This window comes from Tinamus guttatus, unplaced genomic scaffold (genome assembly GCF_059628265.1).
Source record: "Tinamus guttatus ecotype Peru unplaced genomic scaffold, ASM5962826v1 Tinamus_guttatus_pri_ptg000044l, whole genome shotgun sequence".
Taxonomy (NCBI): domain Eukaryota; kingdom Metazoa; phylum Chordata; class Aves; order Tinamiformes; family Tinamidae; genus Tinamus; species Tinamus guttatus.
In genome coordinates this window covers 474,051-492,265 of record NW_028288578.1, presented here as the reverse complement: position 1 = coordinate 492,265, position 18,215 = coordinate 474,051, and the positions used below count along the sequence as shown (strand labels likewise).

Here is an 18,215-nt window from a genome sequence, read left to right as displayed (position 1 = left end):
ACATCATGGTGGACGGCAAGTTGACCATGAGGCAGCAGTGTGCCCTCGTGGCCAAGAAGGCGAATGGGATCCTGGGGTGTGTTAAGAAGAGTGTCTGCAGCAGGTCGAGGGAGGTGATCCTGGCCCTATACTCAGGCCTGGTGAGGCTGCATCCGGAGTATTGTGTCTGGTTCTGGGCCCCACAGTGCAAGAGGGATGTGGAGCTGCTGGAGAGAGTCCAGTGCAGGGCTACAAGGAGGCTCAGAGGCCTGGAACATCTGCCCTATGAGGAGAGGCTGAGGGAGCTGGACCTGTTCAGCCTGCAGAAGAGAAGACTGAGAGGGGATCTAATGAGTGTATACAAATACCTCAAGGGAGGGAGTGAAGAGGATGGGGACGGCCTCTATTCAGAGGTGGACACCGACAGAACTAGAAGTAATGGACACAAACTGAAACACCAAAAGTTCCACAAAAACTTAGGGAAAAATTTCTTAACAGTGAGGGTGACGGAGCACTGGAACAGGTTGCCACGAGAGACTGTGGAATCTCCTTTTCTGGAGTTCTTCAAAAACTACTTGGACGCAGTCCTGTGCCACGTGCTCTAGGTGACTCACACTGGTGTAGAAACTAGGTAGTACAACTCCTGTTTATCAAGTCCAGTGAACGTTGGCCCAATTTCTTTATTGCTGTGTTATTTCAGTTCCTCTTTGAGCTTGACTACGCCCATACACAAACGATCAGTGATGCCGGGCTTCTCTCAGCTAGGAAATACAAATGTATCCAAGGGAGATGCAGCACGGGGTCTTGCAGGGCACAAAACAACATGCACAGATGGCACATCTATGTGGCTGAGCTCTCTCGACCATGACTGGCACAACCCCTGCACCAGCCGTCCTTGCACTCCACCAGGACACCACTGAAACTCCCAAACCAGTTTGGGTGTGCATATGAGTACTTTTGTGCTCATGCCTCTGCCTTGTCCAGAATCTCTTCCTCTTTCAAAAACTGTAATTGTGGAAATGGAAAAAGAGAGGGCACTGAGATTGAGAAAAACAAAAAAAAAAACATTTTCTTAAAAAGCTCAAGGACTTCCTGCATCACAAGAACAGGTAATCACAAACAACATTTGATCCCACTGGCTTTGCATAACGTGAGAAATAGATATTCATGTAAAATAATTCTCCCATATAAACTGATTTTTACCATCGAGAATACCTTTACAGATGATGGCCTACCTTGCCTACCAGTGCATGTATGTTACATTCTCTATTGCCATGGAGACTCCAGAAGAGAATCACATTTACCTCAGTCAGCATCTACGTTTTGTGACATCAAAGTATGTTCTCACTTGAATATTGGTGAATTAGCACCCTTCGCTAATGACAAAATACAGCAGCACTTTAGGGCAGCCAGATGCATGGCTGCTTTGGCCGCTGAGGTACAACAATGTCCTTGACTGGAAAACTTGCTCCACAGATCTCTAGCTATTTACATGGAGGAGGCCTGAGTTCAGGTAAAATCTGGTTGTCTAAAATCACTGTCAGAGAGTACAGACAAAGGAATACTGGTTCATAACTTCAAATAAATATTTCTTGGATTTTCAGGATTTTAATTTAATATGCAGTGCACGACAAGTTGACCTTGAGACAGCAGTGTGCTCTCGTGGCCAAAAAGGCCAATGGGATCCTGGATGCATTAAGAAGAGCGTCTCCAGCAGGTCGAGGGAGGTGATCTTGCCCCTCTACTCTGGCCTGGTGAGGCCGCATCTGGAGTATTGTGTCCAGTTCTGGGCCCTACAGTACAAGATGGATGTGGAGCTGCTGGAGAGAAACCAGCACAGGGCTACAAGGAGTCTCAGAGGCCTGGAACATCTGCCCTATGAGGAGAGGCTGAGGGAGCTGGGCCTGTTCAGCCTGGAGAAGAGAAGGCTGAGAGGGGATCTAATGAGTGTATACAAATACCTCAAGGGAGGGAGTGAAGAGAATGGGGACGGCCTCTTTTCAGAGGTGGACACCGACAGAACTAGAAGTAATGGACGCAAACTGAAACACCAAAAGTTCCACAGAAACTTAAGGAAAATATTCTTAACAGTGAGGGTGACGGAGCACTGGAACAGGTTGCCAAGAGAGGAAGGAATCTCTTTTTCTGGAGTTCCTCAAAACCTGCTTGGACACAGTCCTGTGCCACGTGCTGTAGGTGACTCACACTGGTGTAGAAATTAGCTAGCACAACTCCTGTTTATCAAGTCCAGTGAACGTTGCCCCAATTTCTTTATTACTAGATTATCTCAGTTCCTCTTTGAGCTTAGGAATAAAGTCCTCCAGGCTAGGAACAAAATCACACTGAATGCTCTTTTCTAACTAATGTTCTAGATTTGAGGATCTGGCTAAAAGGCCATGACCATTACTTTTTCCTCCCTTGGATGATTTAAAAGGAAAGTATAAGCCGTGCTTGGTTCTAAGGAAGCAAGTTAATAGTCTGCTCTCAGGCTGAAATGCAAGTTTGGGATTGGAGCCAAGCATCCAGAAAGAAGTGCATAAACGTATTATTTGGCCAAGGCAGGACTCTTGAGTTTTAACTAAGTTATATTTTCCACTTCTTCTCCAAAAAGACCTGAAGGAGAATAGCTTTACATGACCTCTTCAGATATTTTACACCATTTATATGTATATATAACCATATATACATACTGGGTGATTTCAGTATATAGATACTCATACCTAAGAGCGCCTTAAAACAAACACTGATATATTCCGAAGAGAAATAGCTGAAGCCTGTTATATGTATTTGAGGTACTAAATGTATCTGATAAAAACAAGGTTTGAAAAGTCATCCGTGCAACAAATGCCAAAACAAGCCTACTGTTTTTTTATAGGTAGAGGTAATGACGGGTTTAACACAACCTGAAATGCCTGTGATTCGTAGCTCCCATTGCAGGCCCTGCTCCTGGCACATGTCTCTCTGTGCAATGCTCTGCAGGGCAGCGGGGCCGTGAGAGCAGAGGCTGCCGGCTGGCAGCCCCGTGGCTGCGGCGCTCCGGCCTTGCCTGCCGGCTGCCTCGCTGCCCCTTGCAGCAGGCTCCGCGCGCTGCCTTCGTGCAGCGCTCAGCGGAGGGAGCCGGTAGCCATCACCGAGGCGGGGACAAAGCAGCTTAACTGCCATAGGAGAAGATGCCCGGCTTCCCGTTAGCCCTGGCATAAGGAGAAGGAATTCTCCAGCATGACAGGGATAATTCCTGCCGATTTCATCCTCCCCCCATTACGCCTTGGGGAAACTGCTTTGCTGGCAGAGAGGCACCTAGTTCATTCCTGCACTTGTCCTGCATCGAGTAACTCTACCTTGCTGTTGCTCCTGTAGGCAGTGAGCTTTAGTTTTTAGCCGTAGCTTAAAAGTGGCTGGAACGATTTTTGGGGACTTAATCCCCAGAGCGGCCTCAGTTACTGCAATGAGTCACACAGCAAGCAGAAATGGGGGGTTTGCAGCCCAAAAGGCCGGTCTCACCCAAGGCATAAACTCTTTTTCCAGACAAGGACGAACTGCCGCCACGATGCCGTGCGGGGAACATGGACACTGCAGGGCTGGACTTGGGTGGTTGGCTGCTCTCCAACAGTGGAGACAGGGAATGGCCAGATCTCTGCTTGCAACCCACTTTTCAGGTGTTTGCCAAAACACAGAGCGGATATAACCAGTAATGGAGATAAACCAATGAGCAAGTGACGTGCGTGGCTCTCTGCACCTAAAAGGCAGCAGCGCTGCGGCAACGCTTGTGCCTGCTTCCTGCACACGTGTGACCCCTGCATCCGCGTGACCCCTGCATCCGCGTGTCCCCTGCATCTGCGTGATCCTTAAATATGTGTGATTCCTGCACCTGTGTATCTGTGCGTCCGGGTATCCCTGCATCCATGTGACTCCTGCATCTCTGTGTCCCTTGTATCCCCTGCATCCCTGAGATCCTTGCATAGGCATGATCCCTACATCCATGTATCCCCTCCATCTGTGTGATCCTTGCATACACATGATCCCTACATCTGTGTATCCGTGCATCTGTGTGACCCCTGCATCTGTATTTCCTCTGCATCCATGTGATCCTTGCATATGCGTGATCCTTGCATCTATGTAACTGTGTATCCCCTGCATCTGTGTGACCCCTGCATCCGTGTATCCCTGCATCCCTGAGATCCTTTCATATGTATGATCCCTGCATCTGTGTATCTGTGTATCCCTGTATCCGTCCATAGGTTCAGAGCAAGAGAAGAGTGACACAGTTTATCTGTATTTATTTATATATTTATCTGTATCAAACTGGTAGGCATCAACAGCGAAAAAAAAAGCAGCGGCTATTACAGGAAGAATTACTGGATTATTAAAATAAAAAAGACAAAAATGGCATAATATTTTGTAATCTGATCATAGGTTAAGAAATCAAACTATAAACAGTGATTTAACAAAACAGAGATGCACCAGGTACAAAAGAGAGAGCAAGATCTGACATGAACTGTTCTTGTAAGGCCTCATAGAAGTAAACGCAAGTAGAGAAGCTCCAGCCTAGGCACCGAGGGATGTGTAGGCAGGTAGAAAGGCAATAGGAAAGACCTGGAGAAGACATGAGAGCAAAGACAGAGTTTGGGGAGGAAAAGCCTGGCAGAAACGGCAGGTAATCATGTAAATCAAATGGAAAGGTTGTGATAGGCTTCTAAGCCAAAAAGGGCTCTAAGGCTGGTGGAGGAAGCACAGAAATCAGGAATCCAGATCCCTGAATCCTGCCTTGCGTTTTTCCCCTGATGAAATATTGACTCGTTGTCGCCACAATGCCTCCTCCATGTACAGTGAGCCCTTTTTCCAGCATCAGCGGATTTTCTTTAAGTACAGGTGAATCCCATTTTTGGAACGAAGGGTGATCTGAGGTATCTTGCAGGGAGGGTTGGAAGGATCGGGGGAGAGTTCGAAGCGCAGCAGGGTCAGTGCAAGAGCCACCTTCATCTCGTTCATGGCAAACTGCTGCCCGATGCAGTTCCTGGGAGGACACAGACATTCAGGGGATGCAGGAAACCAACCAAAGCCAAGCAGAATGCACCAAACAGAGCCTTAACAAAAGGGCCCAACAATCCTACAGCTCAGCCTCTCTCACTCCACGGGAAAGATATTACTTCTGCTTCTGGCCAGATGTGATTGCTAAGGAGAGCTATCACGTGGGCTGACGAGGGAGACTTCTGCACTAGGTATTATGGTGGTATCTGGAGGAGATGCTGAGACAGTGTGGCTAAAACCACTCTGTCCTCTACACCAGCACATCAGGGCCCACAGTTTGCTTTCTGATGGGTCTCCATGTGCTCCTGCAATGGAAATTATAAGAGCAGCACTTTCTCATCAGACTAAAGTTTTCAGGGAAGAGACCATTCCTCTCCCCGTAATTCTTCAGCAAGTCAAGGTATTTTACCTTGTTCCAGCAGAAAAAGGCAAAAAGGCATGGGAATGTCTGCCAGACACATTCTCAGGAGAAAAGCGTGAAGGATCAAACACCTGGAAATGAAGTATGCACAGGAAGAAACAGCAATCATTTAAGGAGGAAAAGATATGACTGGTATGTGCAGAAGCGCTGGATCCAACCTTCTAATTTCTGAGCAATCCCATTGGAAAGAGGGGAGAATGTGCAGGCCTGTAAATCAAAGCTGGACAAATACAGAGAAGAAAACGTTTCTTTTGTGATAAGTGGAATAAACCATGGTAACAACTGACCTGGGGAACATCATTTGCAATGTTTTAAGTAGGGAGCGGAGATTCTTAAAATGTGCTCTATAGAGAGCTAGAAAAGCTACAAGCCTGCACTTGGAAGGTCTATCTACATACATCTAATAGACCTTTCTTTAAAGCTACCAAGGCAGACCTGAGGGAAGGCTGGCACAGTCTGAATATGCTTTTCAACCAATCTCAGAGACTAAAACAAGGCAATCATTTGTGAGAATGCATGAAATTCCTGGGGGCTGTGACTCCTGTGGGCAAAGATGCTCTGCACCAAGAAGCCTCTGCTATCCTAGTAACATATGCCAAAAAGATTTTAGAGGACATGGGATAAAGCAGAAAAAGGATTAGAAGGGTGGAAGAAAACTTACCAAAGGATCTTTCCATACGTTTGGGTTTCTGTGAATAAGATAAATGCTTATTGCAACAAATGTACCTGTAAAGCAACCAAAGAGGAGAAAAGAGCTCAGTGACAAAGCAAAATGCTGCAGCTTGCTTACACAAAAGTCTGTCTAAATCAGCACAGCCTTCTTGACCCACTCAAAGCCTATGAGAGTTTTGTCAGTGACTTCCAAGGAGTGGGTATTTCATCCTATAAGTTTTCCATTTACTTAGCTGTTGGATTCTGTAGGCAGTCAGAAGGTGCAGATTGGCCAGGCACCTGCATCATAGGTGCCTCGTCTTCCCCACCAAGATTGCCTGCTTCTATGATTCTTAAGAAAAATAGGAAAAGCACAGTACAGGCTAATCCTCACTCTGCAAGTCAGGGCAGGACCATTTGCTGGCAAGCTGCTGCCGTCCACCTGCAGCTTTGCCAGACTTGGTGAACAGCTGCCTCTTTCCTGCTCAGGATAACATGGGCCTTTGGACAAAGCTACAGCAGGAAAGCTGCAACAGAGATGCCACACCACATCTCCATAGTAAGAACACATCTGATGTCTCAGAGGAGAAGTAATGGCTGAGATGTAAAGAGGGACGGGGATTTGCAGACCTTCTGGTAAGGTGCGTCCATCAGGGAAGGTGATGGGTTTGCTGAGCTCCCGGGATACACCGGGTACCGGTGGGTAAAGGCGAAGGCTCTCCTTGATGCACATGGTGGTGTAGGTCATCTTCCCCAGGTCCTCCCTGAAGGCAGAGGCAGGAGGTGAGGCTCCTCCCGCTGCAGGTGCACAGCTTGCACCCACGGGCACGCTGGACTTGTGACTGCGCAGGCCCCTTGCTTTTGCCAACCATCTGGTGTGGAGGGGCCAACAGCATTCACTCCATGGGGTGATGTGTGCCAGGGATCCCAGGACACCTCTGAACAACCTTGAGAAAACTCACCACCGAGGTGTATCCCGGTCTCCCAGAATCCCCTGGATCTCCTCCCTGCACCGCGCCTGGTGCTCCGGGTGTAACGCCAGGCAGTACAAGATCCAGGAGATGCCGCTGGCTGTGGTGTCGTGACCCCCAAACATGAACGTGTCCACCTCAGCACGCAGGTCCTCGTCGGAGAGACCACATCCATTCTCGTCCTAACAGCCCAGAGACACTTTCAGTGGCTCAGGTTAACCCACAAGGGAACATTACAGTCTTCCAGCTATTGCAAGGAAGGGTGAGGATGCCCTTGGGATACATACAAGGCAAACCAAATCTCTGCTTAGACTGGCTCAGGACCCCTTGTCCTTTGCTTTTAAACCCCTTGGTCACCCTTTTGCCCTTTACATTTAAACTGGCAAGACTCTGAAATTTCTGTCCTTGTTATGTTCCTTAACAGACACTGTCAACGTTTCAGAGACATGGAGAGGAAAATCAGGCCATCTTGACCCTTCTCAGCTGACTAGGACAGGGGACCCTCTTTTAGGCTGATTGTATCCGTTTTAGTGGCTCTTGTAGTCCCTAGGGCTATGGTGGTTTGTGACAGACTCTATTGCCCACCCTGGTAGATTGTGTCCTCTCATGGCCATGAGGGACTGTACACCCACTCCCCACCACTCACTTTAGCACAGAACAGAATGTCCAGGAAGTCCAAGTGTCTTTTCTTCTGGATCTTTTCCAATTCCTTCTCATCCTTAAGAGACTCCTTTCGCTCTTGAATCACCTTGTCTGAGTAAGAAAGAGGGAAAGGTTCAGTAGCAGCAGGAGATGCTGAGCCCACTCCTCCAAGGCAGAGCTCACCCAAGGGTGTAAGGAGATATCTCCATTTAGATGAACCTCCTCACATCTGGCACTTGCTTTTCTGTACCCCAGGAAATGTCGTGTTTTCAGTAGCATGGCAACAAATCATGTGCACATTGCCACCAGCTGCAGTAGGCAATCCTTTTTGCAATCTCCTTCTTGACCTACCACAGATTCCTTGGCCTATTTTACCCACACAATCTGCATTTAAATCATGCATGGCATGGGAAAGAAACCGTTCCTTCCTCGGGTGTTGTCTGTGGGACTGATGTCTCCCTCTCACCACTCACTGGTGCTTTAGGAGGAGGGTTCCCAGAGGGAATTGTACTCCAGTAATCCAAGAGTTATTAGACTCCCGCAAATCTTCATGTCCAACATCAATCATTCCTGGAAAATAGTTCTCTAAGACTCTATCAACACTAGAAGGTTAGCAACAGTTTTGAGCCTCAATATAAGGACTTGGAGTCCCCTGAGCCTCCTATGCACACACTGTATTCACTGGTACCATGTCCAGGCAGCCCAGGTCACACAGACTCTCCTGGAGATGCTGGTTCCTCCCAGATGCTGCCATCCAGCCAGCTGTGCTGCATGTGGCATCCAGCACTTCCAGGAGGGTGCAAAAGGCCCGTGAATAATTCTGTTGAGTACAACAGGATCCACCAGAGCCAAACCAGCAACCAAACGTGCCAGATCTGCTGGGTCAGAGCTGTTGCCCCACTCAATGCACTGCAGCTCTGCACGGAGACTCCAGATCCTTGTTCTGAGGCTCCGGGCAGTGTAATTGCATTGGCAAGGAGGTAAGTAACGAAATCGCCTCTGGCTGCCATGCAGGATCTCATGAAGTTTCAATACTTCCCAGTTCTGGATGGAGCTTCTTTAAGATGGAGGCAGGAGCAGCATCACGAGATGAGATAGATGCAGTGCTTGGACCAGGCTTGCTCTTTGGAAGGCTCTGACAGCCTTTACCTGTCCTGCAGGAAAGGATGAAGAGAAGGGACTACCTGTGTGCTGGTGTGCGAGCTGGCAGGCCTTCCTGAACCGGTAACCATGGGGGCTGAGCCAGTAAATGATGTCGTTGTGGTAGGGGAAGATACGCAGGCGCTGGATCACCATGAAGCAGAGGTCGTACACAGCCTGGATGTAGCTGTTTTCCCTGGGAAATGGGTGAATGGGATTTACTCTGCTGCTTGTGCTGGGATGTACAATGAGTCCCCACGTTCTCAGCTCCCTTGATCCCCAGTCTCCCAGGGTGTGAGACAGGTGACTAACACAGCAAGATGTCCAAACCATTGAGGTGCCCCAGAGAACCTCCCACTGCAAAATCTGTTAAGGACCTGATAATTAATAAACCTTATTCATATGGGATTTGGAAGAAGCTCTTCTGCCTGCGGGAAAAGGGGACTTCTGTACCCTCTTGCCACTGAACTGTCCTGCTAGGGTGAGCTGGAGAATCCTTCAAATGAAAAGGAGATTTTCATGACAAGCAGCCTGCACAGGGCCCTCACAAGCAGCAAACCTCTGGCCCGGGTTGGAGCTGCCACCACTGACCTGTTGGTCTGGCAGTTGCTGTGGCAGCTGAAGGCACATTTCATGACGCTATCGAGAGTCATCAAGCTGACGTGCTCAAAGAGCTCCACGGGTCTCCCGTCCTTGATCAGCTGTTCCCACTTATCCTAGTGCCCGGAAGAGAGAGAGAGGGGAGAAGGTCAAAAGCTGTTCTGCAAGATCTGCCCTTACCCTCCAGTTAAATGAGCGCTCAGCTAGTGCTATGTCCCAGAAATAATGGAAAAAAATCTGTTTGGAAGGCTCTCTTGGAATCCCGAAGAGGAGAAGCCAGAACCCAACCTGAGCTTCCAACTTGCTTGGGGTCAGTCACTTTGATGCCGGGTCAAAACGTGTCTGGGTACAAACAGCCTTTTCTTAGCTAATCACAGAGGCTCATGAGCTGCCCTTCACCAAGGAGTGAATATCCCCCATTCCCTGTGGATTGGGCAATGACACAAGTGAGGCATTTCTGCTCTGTGAGGCTTCGGTGCTCAGGAGAACTGGGGTCTGTGTGCGGCTTCCTGGAGTCCAAGACCGCACCAGGCCTCCCGCATGGCCCAGGCGGTCTGCTCAGGACCTGCTCTCGCTTACCTGAGAGCTCTTGGTGACTGACAGGGGCCAAGAGTGCCATGTTTGATACCACATTGGGCTTGGCACTCTTGGATACTGCCTAGACATTCATCAAACCTGCTTTTTATGGCTCTGTCTTGCAAGCACATAGGACTTTGGTGCATAAGATACAGCTTCTGTTCAAGGCTTCTCCTGTACCCTGCTGTCTCTCCTCCATGGTATTTCCCCAGCATATAAGAGAGGAGCTCTTGCTCAGCTCTTCCCATGGATGATCCCTACAGAAACTCTTGTGGGAGAAAGGAAACTGTGCTGATTCTCTGTCTATGAGGAGCTGTGAGGAACTAGAGGATTCAAAAGCTGAGAAAGGGCAAAACCAAAAAGCAGCTCAGCCTCACCTGAGCTCACACAGTGCAGATCTGGGCTGGAGAGCAGTGTCTTTATCTCCAGATTTGCATCTTTTGCATATATAAATATTGCCACCTGGTGGCATGTGCTATTCATGAGGCACTTTTGTGTTGTCTGAAAGCAGCTCTAAATTGCAGGCACTACCAAGCATTGAAGAAGTTCTCTGGGCTCCCTAGCTAGCCCCAGCCTTGTGGGCTCCCAGGGCTCGTGAGGACAGAGGACAGCAAGCTGGAAGCTGCCAAGGCTCGAGGGAGCAGAGTCGAGCCTGCAACGCAGTTTTTGTGGACAAACATCACAGAAGTTTGGTATGTTTAAATGATTTGGGGTGGAAACACAACTCAGGCCCCTTTATTACTGCTGTCTATCCTTGGCTTGAACCCGAGAAGCATCCTGCTTGCACCCAGGCTCCTGCTGGTGCAGACCCGGGTGTGCGCAAGGCCTCATGCCCCAGACTTTGTAGTTGCATGGGTTTCTATCCCACCCAGCATCACCAGATAACTGGCAGTGCAGCCTCACTGTTCATCGGGCAAGACAGGGATTGCAATCCAGACCTGGGTACGCTCACGTTAAATGACATCAAATCCTAGGTCACAGAGCAGCTATGCTCTGACCCTTATTTTCTAGGATTTATGATAAGTTTTTCATAGAATGAATCATAATATCATAGAATGCTTAAGGTTGGAAGGGACCTCCAGAGGTCATCTAGTCCAACCCCCCTGCACACGCAGGGTCACCTAGAGCACGTGGCACAGGACTGCGTCCAAGCAGGTTTTGAAGATCTCCAGAGAAGGAGACTCCACAACCTCTCTGGGCAGCCTGTTCCAGTGCTCTGTCACCCTCACTGTCAAGAAATTTTTCCTTAAGTTCCTGTGGAACTTTTGGTGCTTCAGTTTCTGGCCATTACCTCTAGTTCTGTCAGTGGCCACCAGTGAAAAGAGGCCAGCACCATCCTCCTCACTGCCTCCCTTGAGGTACTTATGGACGCTGATCAGATCCCCTCTCAGCCTTCTCTTCTCCAGGCTGAACAGGCCCAGCTCCCTCAGCCTCTCCTCACAAGGCAGATGTTCCAGGCCTCTGATCATCCTTGTGGCCCTGCGCTGGACTCTCTCCAGCAGCTCCACATCCCTCTTGTACTGTGGGGCCCAGAACTGGACACAATATTCCAGATGCGGCCTCATGAGGGCTGAGTAGAGGGGAAGGATCACCTCCCTCGACCTGCTGGAGACGCTTTTCATTGCTTAGGGTTTTCATTTATATAAATGCCTTATATGAAACTGTAATTGGGACTGGGATTGCACAAAGTTTGGAGATGATGCTATATTAATCATGAAATCTTAGAAAAACAGCCCAAAGCAGTGACAGAGGCACGGTCCCTCTTAGAGAAGCTCAAATCACTAATTCCTTTCAGCTTTTAGCTAGTGACTCATGACAATTCAGAAAGCTAAACCAAACCAAAGCTTGTCCTCACGGTTATCAACCATGCAGGAGGTGAGTACTCCAAGAAAACTCTGATCCAACAGTTCACTGCTAACCAGCCAGGACCAACACAAAGAAAGAAGGACAGAAGACAGGAGTGGGGATCATTCCTACCAGCATCACGTTAGTAGACTCTGCCATCAGCGACACATAAGGTTTCAAGACGTCAAAATGAAACCCCGGAGTCAGAAGTTTTCGATGCTGGTGCCATTTTGGCCCATGTAAGACCAGTAATCCTTTCCCTGGGGAAACACAGGCAACGGAGCTCATGTCACTTGAGATTTCAGCAGCTGCAGGCAGACAACTTTCACGTGCCAACACAGCTGGAGGTGACCCAGAGTAAAGCGAAACAAGAACCTCACTGAACGTCACCCACAGCTTGAAAGGGCCTTTTCTGCAAACCAAGAAAGCTTTTCTGTTTTTACTATCTACCATTTCCTGCACGTCTCAGGCACAACCAGGTGTGACAGCTTGGAAGCACTAGTCAAAAGCTGTCACACCTGGCTCTTGGCAGGATCAAAACTACACAGCATTAATGCTGCAAAAGAAAGCCCATGTTCCTAGAGCAAGAGGTTCAGGTAAGCAGATTATTTTTGCATTGTTCCTCTAAAAGGCTCTGTTGAATCTGAGTTTCTCCCATGGACAAAGGTGGTTCTTTACATATGCGTGGTGTCCGAACTTCCTTTCTGAGAAGCATAAAAACGCAGCATTATTTAGCATCTTTTTCAATAAACGTGAAAGTTTCAGGGTAGCTATAACTGTATCAAGGAACAAGTGCAATGATGCTTCTTTATAGTATGTCCATGGCTAACTTCAGAATGATTCGTGGTAGACAAAGCCCTGGGAATACATACCAATCCATGGAACAACGTGCTTATAAGTCATGCTGTCCTTGGGATCTGTAAAAAAAATCCACCAAGAAAGAAAGAAAGAAAATTTAACTGTTTTACCAATATCAATCTACTAGTTTTCTCCTTAAAGCTTGCTCTGGGATACAGCTTTTGGTTGGGATGCAACAGAATTGGTATCATCCCATCAGAATTAATCTGAATTTCACAACCAACACTGTTTGGCCCAGTTGGAAGACTCATGTATAAGAGCAGATACATGCACTGGAATAACAAACCTATTAATAATCCAAAGTCAAATGAATATGCTGGGCAACAAATGATTTTCCTTTCCTAACAGCACTGGTTAGCACGTTCCTTTAGAATGCACTAAACATACTGCTCCCTAGTCTGAGGTGAGGGCATGAGCCAAGTTCCCCCGTAGCTGATAAAAACCTCCCAGCAGCTCTCTCCTTGGCATCAGGCACCAAGAAGACACACTGTTTTTCATGGAGCTTGAGGAAAATTGATTTGCAAATCAGAAATGCTTCAGATTTCAGGGGATAGACAGCTGAGAGGACGAACGCTATTTGGGTAGACAGACTCGGTCGAAGCCAGGCAGCCCCTGCTAGTGAAACTGCAACTCTGTGCATGAAGCAGCCAAGATTCAGGCACAAAGGAGTGGGACCCAGGTGAAATAATGGTAAAGTTGGCCACCTCTAGATGATTTCTGCAAGACAACCCATTTGTGAGACCCCACTTTGCTGTGACTTGCTCTCTTGGAATTTGCAGTTCTGCCGCTCTTGCTCCACCGTTGAACGCAGCATCCCTTACCTGCTCTGGCAAACAGGGTCTTGGCATAGTCGGGGTCTGAGACAACCAGGACACCAGTGAAACTCCCAAACCAGTTTGGGTGTGCACATGAGTACTTTTGTGCCCATGCCTCTGCCTTGTCCAGAATCTCTTCCTCTTTCAAAAACTGTAATTGTGGAAAAGGAAAAAGAGAGGACACTGAGATTGAGAAAAACAAAAAAAACCCCACATTTTCTTAAAAAGCTCTAGGACTTCCTGCATCACAAGAACAGGTAATCACAAACAACATGTGATCCCACTGGCTTTACGTATCGTGAGAAATAGATATTCATATAAAATAGTTCTCCCATATAAAATGATTTTAACCATCGAGAATACCTTTACGGATGATGGCCTACCTGGCCTACCAGTGCATGTATGTTACATTCTCTATCGCCATGGAGACTCCAGAAGAGAATCAGATTTACCTCAGTCAGCATCTGCAGTTTGTGACATCAAGGTATGTTCTCACTTGAATATTGGTGAGCAATCAGCACCCTTTGTTAATGACAAAATACAGCAGCACTTTAGGGCAGCCAGCTGCATGGCTGCTTTGGCCGCTGAGGTACAACAACATCCTTGACTAGAAAACTTGCTCCACAGATCTCTAGCTGTTTACATGGAGGAGGCCTGAGTTCAGGTAAAAGTTGATAGTCTAAAATCATTGTTAGAGAGTACAGACAAAGGGATACTGGTTCGTAACTTAAAATAAATGTTTCTTGGATTGTCAGGAAGAGGATATCTCAGGCAGAGAATCTTGGATATCTCAGGCAGAGAAAAGGAGATGAGCCTTTTCCCTGACCAAAAATTAGTCTGTGAAAGCAGGCGATCTGTGCAGAGATCCAATCCAGCTATGACAGTGAACAGAAGAAAGGATTTTGGTAGACTAGTGCTGAGGTGGCTGCCGTCATTACTGGCTGGGTGGCAGAGCCCACAGGGTGGTGACCAGCAGCGCAGAGTCCTGTTGGTGGCCTGTAGTTAGCGGTATCCCCTGAGGGTCAGTCCTCGGTCCAGTTCTGTTCGATTTACTGAACTGAAACACTGACCTGGATGAAGGCACAGAGCGCTCCCTCAGCAAGGTCGCTGATGATACCAAACTGGGAGGAGTAGCTGATACCCCAGAGGGCTGCGCTGCCATCCAGAGAGACCTGGATAGACTGAACAACTGGGCAGTAAGAAACCTTATGAAATGCAACAAGGCCGCAAGGTCCTGCACCTGCGGAGGAATAACCCCAGACACCAGTACAGGCTGGGGATTGACCTTCTGGAGAGCAGCTCTGCAGAGAGGGACCTGGGCGTCGTGGTGGACGACAAGTTGACCATGAGGCAGCAGTGTGCCCTCGTGGCCAAGAAGGCCAATGGGATCCTGGGGTGTGTTAAGAAGAGCGTCTCCAGCAGGTCGAGGGAGGTGATCCTGCCCTTCTACTCAGACCTGGTGAGGCCGCATCTGGAGGATTGTGTCCAGTTCTGGGCCATACAAGAGGGATGTGGAGCTGCTGGAGAGAGTCCAGCACAGGGCCACAAGGATGATCAGAGACCTGGAACATCTGCCCTATGAGGAGAGGCTGAGGGAGCTGGGCCTGTTCAGCCTGGAGAAGAGAAGGCTGAGAGGGGATCTAATGAGTGTATACAAATACCTCAAGGGAGGGAGTGAAGAGGATGGGGATGGCCTCTTTTCAGAGGTGGACACTGACAGAACTAGAAGTAATGGACACAAACTGAAACACCAAAAGTTCCACAGAAACTTAAGAAAAAATTTCTTGACAGTGGGGGTGAGAGAACACTGGAACAGGTTGCCAAGAGAGGTGGTAGAATCTCCTTTTCTGGTGTTCTTCAAAACCTGCTTGGACGCAGTCCTGTGCCACGTGCTGTAGGTGACTCACACTGGTGTAGAAATTAGCTAGCACAACTCCTGTTTATCAAGTCCAGTGAACGTTGGCCCAATTTCTTTATTGCTGGGTTATCTCAGTTCCTCTTTGAGCTTGGCTATGCCCATACACAAACAATCAATGACGCCGGGCTTCTCTCAGCTAGGAAATACAAATGTATCTAGGGGAGATGCAGCACCGGGTCTTGCAGGGCACAAAACAACATGCACAGATGGCACATCTATGTGGCTGAGCTCTCTCGACCATGGCTGGCACAACCCCTGCACCAGCCACCGTTGCAAAAGTCGCCGTGTGGGCAGAGGGCCTGTCTGCCCGGAGCTCCCTTCGTGCTGCAGACTGGCTGTGGGCACCCGTGGCACAGCCAGCAGTCGCCCTGCATCTGGCAGAGCCCAAGGTCCTAAGAGCTACATCCAGTGTTCATGTATTCAACTTCTTGTGTTCAAGACTTGGGAATTACTAAGAGGAAACGTACAGTTCTCCGGTTGCAGCTTCCAAACTGAACGATTTCCTTGAAAAGAAGGCACCTCTCCGCAGTACCCACCTGCTAGCGCTTACCCTGACCATGTCAGCAGGAACGGGACGTGCCCCCATGCCTTTAGTGCAGTGACACTTCAACAACAGAAATTCCCATCGAGGTGCTTGCTGGCACTTTTGCTTGTCATCAGGCAATAAGAAGCACAAACATGGTGGAAGTAAGTGAGAGGTGCTGAATAAGCCCCATTGTGCCTGAATTTCTAGGGATGGAAGAAGTTCAAGGGAGAGAAGACCTTGGACCCTGCCTTGATCTTGGAGCATGAGCAATTTAATCTGTGTCAGAGAGAATTATCCTCTTTCTGGCACAGGGTGGATTGATTTTATCCAAATGGAAATGTCAGCCTAAGGTGAGTAACCTCTACCTGTAACGTCTCCATGCCAAGCCTGTGCAGGGAGCAGAGGGAATAAAGTCCTCCAGGCTAGGAACAAAATCACACTGAATGCTCTTACTTTTCTAACTAATGGTCTAGATTTGAGGATCTGGCTAAAAGGCCATCACCATTACTTTTTCCTCCCTTGGGTGACTTAAAAGAGAAGTATAAGCCCTGCTTGGTTCTAAGGAAGCAAGTTAATAGTCTGGTCTCAGGCTGAAATGCAAGTTTGTTAATGGAACCAACATGAAAAGCATCCAGGAAGAATGGCTTAAATGTGTTAGTTAATGACCTAACTCCTTAAAGGTATTAGTTAACGACTGCACACTGACAGGAAATGCAATTGAGGAAACAAAAGAGCTGTAATATGAACACTAAAGTGCCCTGGGCTTATTCAAAAATTGTTTTCCTCTACCAGGTGCTAAAAGAGGCCAGACAATCACCGGAGGCTGCCAGCCTTCCTTGACCCTGGGTTATATTCCCTTTCCCTCCTATAATTCCCAACAACCGTTACCGCAGGGAATGCTATCTGCCCAAGGCAGGACTCTGAGTTTTAACGAAGTTACATTTTCCACTTCATCTCCAAAAAGACCTGAAGGAGATAGAATAGCTTTCCATGACATTGTCAGATATTTTACACCATGTTTAGGTATATATATCCATATATATACTGGGTGATTTGGCTAAATAGATACTCATACCTAAGAGTGCCTTAAAGCAAACACTGATATATTCCCAAGAGAAATTGCTGAAGCCTGTTGTATGTATTTGAGGTACTAAATGGATTCGATAAAAACAAGGTTTGATTTGAAAAGTCATCCATGCAACAAGTGCCAAAACAAGCCTCCTGTTTTTTTATAGGTAGAGGTAATGACGGGTTTAACACAACCTGAAATGCCTGTGATTCGTAGCTCCCCTTGCAGGCTCTGCTCCTGGCACATGTCTCTCTGTGCAATGCTCTGCAGGGCAGCGGGGCCGTGAGAGCAGAGGCTGCCGGCTGGCAGCCCCGTGGCCGCGGCGCTCCGGCCTTGCCTGCCGGCTGCCTCGCTGCCCCTTGCAGCAGGCTCCGCGCGCTGCCTTCGTGCAGCGCTCAGCGGAGGGAGCCGGTAGCCATCACCGAGGCGGGGACAAAGCAGCTTATCTGCCATAGGAGAAAAAGACGCCCAGCTTCCCTTTAACCCTTGCATAAGGAGAAGGAATTCTCCAGCATGACAGGGATAATTCCTGTCAATCTCGTCCGCCCCCACTTCCACCACTACCGCTTGGGGAAACTGCTTTGCTGGCAGAGAGGCACCTAGTTCATTCCTGCCCTCGCCTTCCTGCCTCGGGGACGCAGATCCAGCTGCTCTCCTACCTCGTGGACATGTCCGAAGAGCCAGTGGGTGGGGGGCCCCGGGAACTTGGCGAAGGCTCGGAGCAGCTCCCGTCTGCGGTGGAAGAGCTGGATGCCCTTCAGCAGCACGCACGTCAGGCAGAAGACGGCGGCCAGGTGCAGCGCGCGGGAGACGTCCACGCCGAGCCAGGAGGGCTTCATGCCCGGCTCGAGGGCGACGCTCATCGCGACGCTGCCGCGGGTGCCACCGTCCTGGCTGTGGCCCTGCTCCGCGTGCTCAGCCTGTGTTGTGAGGAGGGGCAGGATCAGAGTCCGCGCGGCTACCGAATCACGGCAGCCCTTGTTGGGAGCGGAGCACCGAGCGCAGAGCGCGCCCGCCTCCGGCGTCGCTGACACCGGCCCTGGCACCAGCTCCAGCACGGGGCAGCCGTGGGCACCGGGCCCCACGCGCCTCCTCGACACACCTTGGGGCGCAGCGTTACTTTATGGGCTGCTCTCCAGGCTCTCGGTACAGCAAACCTGAAGGAGAAAATAGACA

The 18,215-nt window shown here is 48.9% G+C and overlaps 1 protein-coding gene across 1 annotated transcript; it reads right to left on the bottom strand.

Moving 5' to 3' along the window:
* Positions 1 to 4,649: 4,649 nt before the first annotated feature.
* On the bottom strand, positions 4,650 to 17,911 carry LOC148595951 (cytochrome P450 4B1-like). Its single transcript, XM_088536535.1, has 12 exons — positions 17,699 to 17,911; positions 13,533 to 13,677; positions 12,726 to 12,770; positions 11,986 to 12,113; positions 9,424 to 9,548; positions 8,877 to 9,028; positions 7,697 to 7,803; positions 7,042 to 7,232; positions 6,710 to 6,843; positions 6,090 to 6,154; positions 5,417 to 5,499; positions 4,650 to 4,993 (listed from the first exon to the last, which is right to left on the bottom strand). Exons 1-12 carry the CDS (start codon positions 17,900 to 17,902, stop codon positions 4,825 to 4,827), a joined length of 1,548 nt encoding a protein of 515 aa, XP_088392661.1. The 5' UTR covers positions 17,903 to 17,911; the 3' UTR covers positions 4,650 to 4,824.
* Positions 17,912 to 18,215: the final 304 nt, after the last annotated feature.

Excerpts from the sequence above, each read along its gene's own strand:
- LOC148595951 (XM_088536535.1), bottom strand. The coding sequence starts at position 17,902 with ATGAGCGTCGCCCTCGAGCCGGGCATGAAGCCCTCCTGGCTCGGCGTG. Across the intron at positions 5,500-6,089 it reads ACGTATGGAAAGATCCTTTG|GTGTTTGATCCTTCACGCTT; the intron begins GTAAGTTTTCTT and ends CTTCATTTCCAG. Across the intron at positions 4,994-5,416 it reads CCTTTTTCTGCTGGAACAAG|GAACTGCATCGGGCAGCAGT; the intron begins GTAAAATACCTT and ends GTGTCCTCCCAG.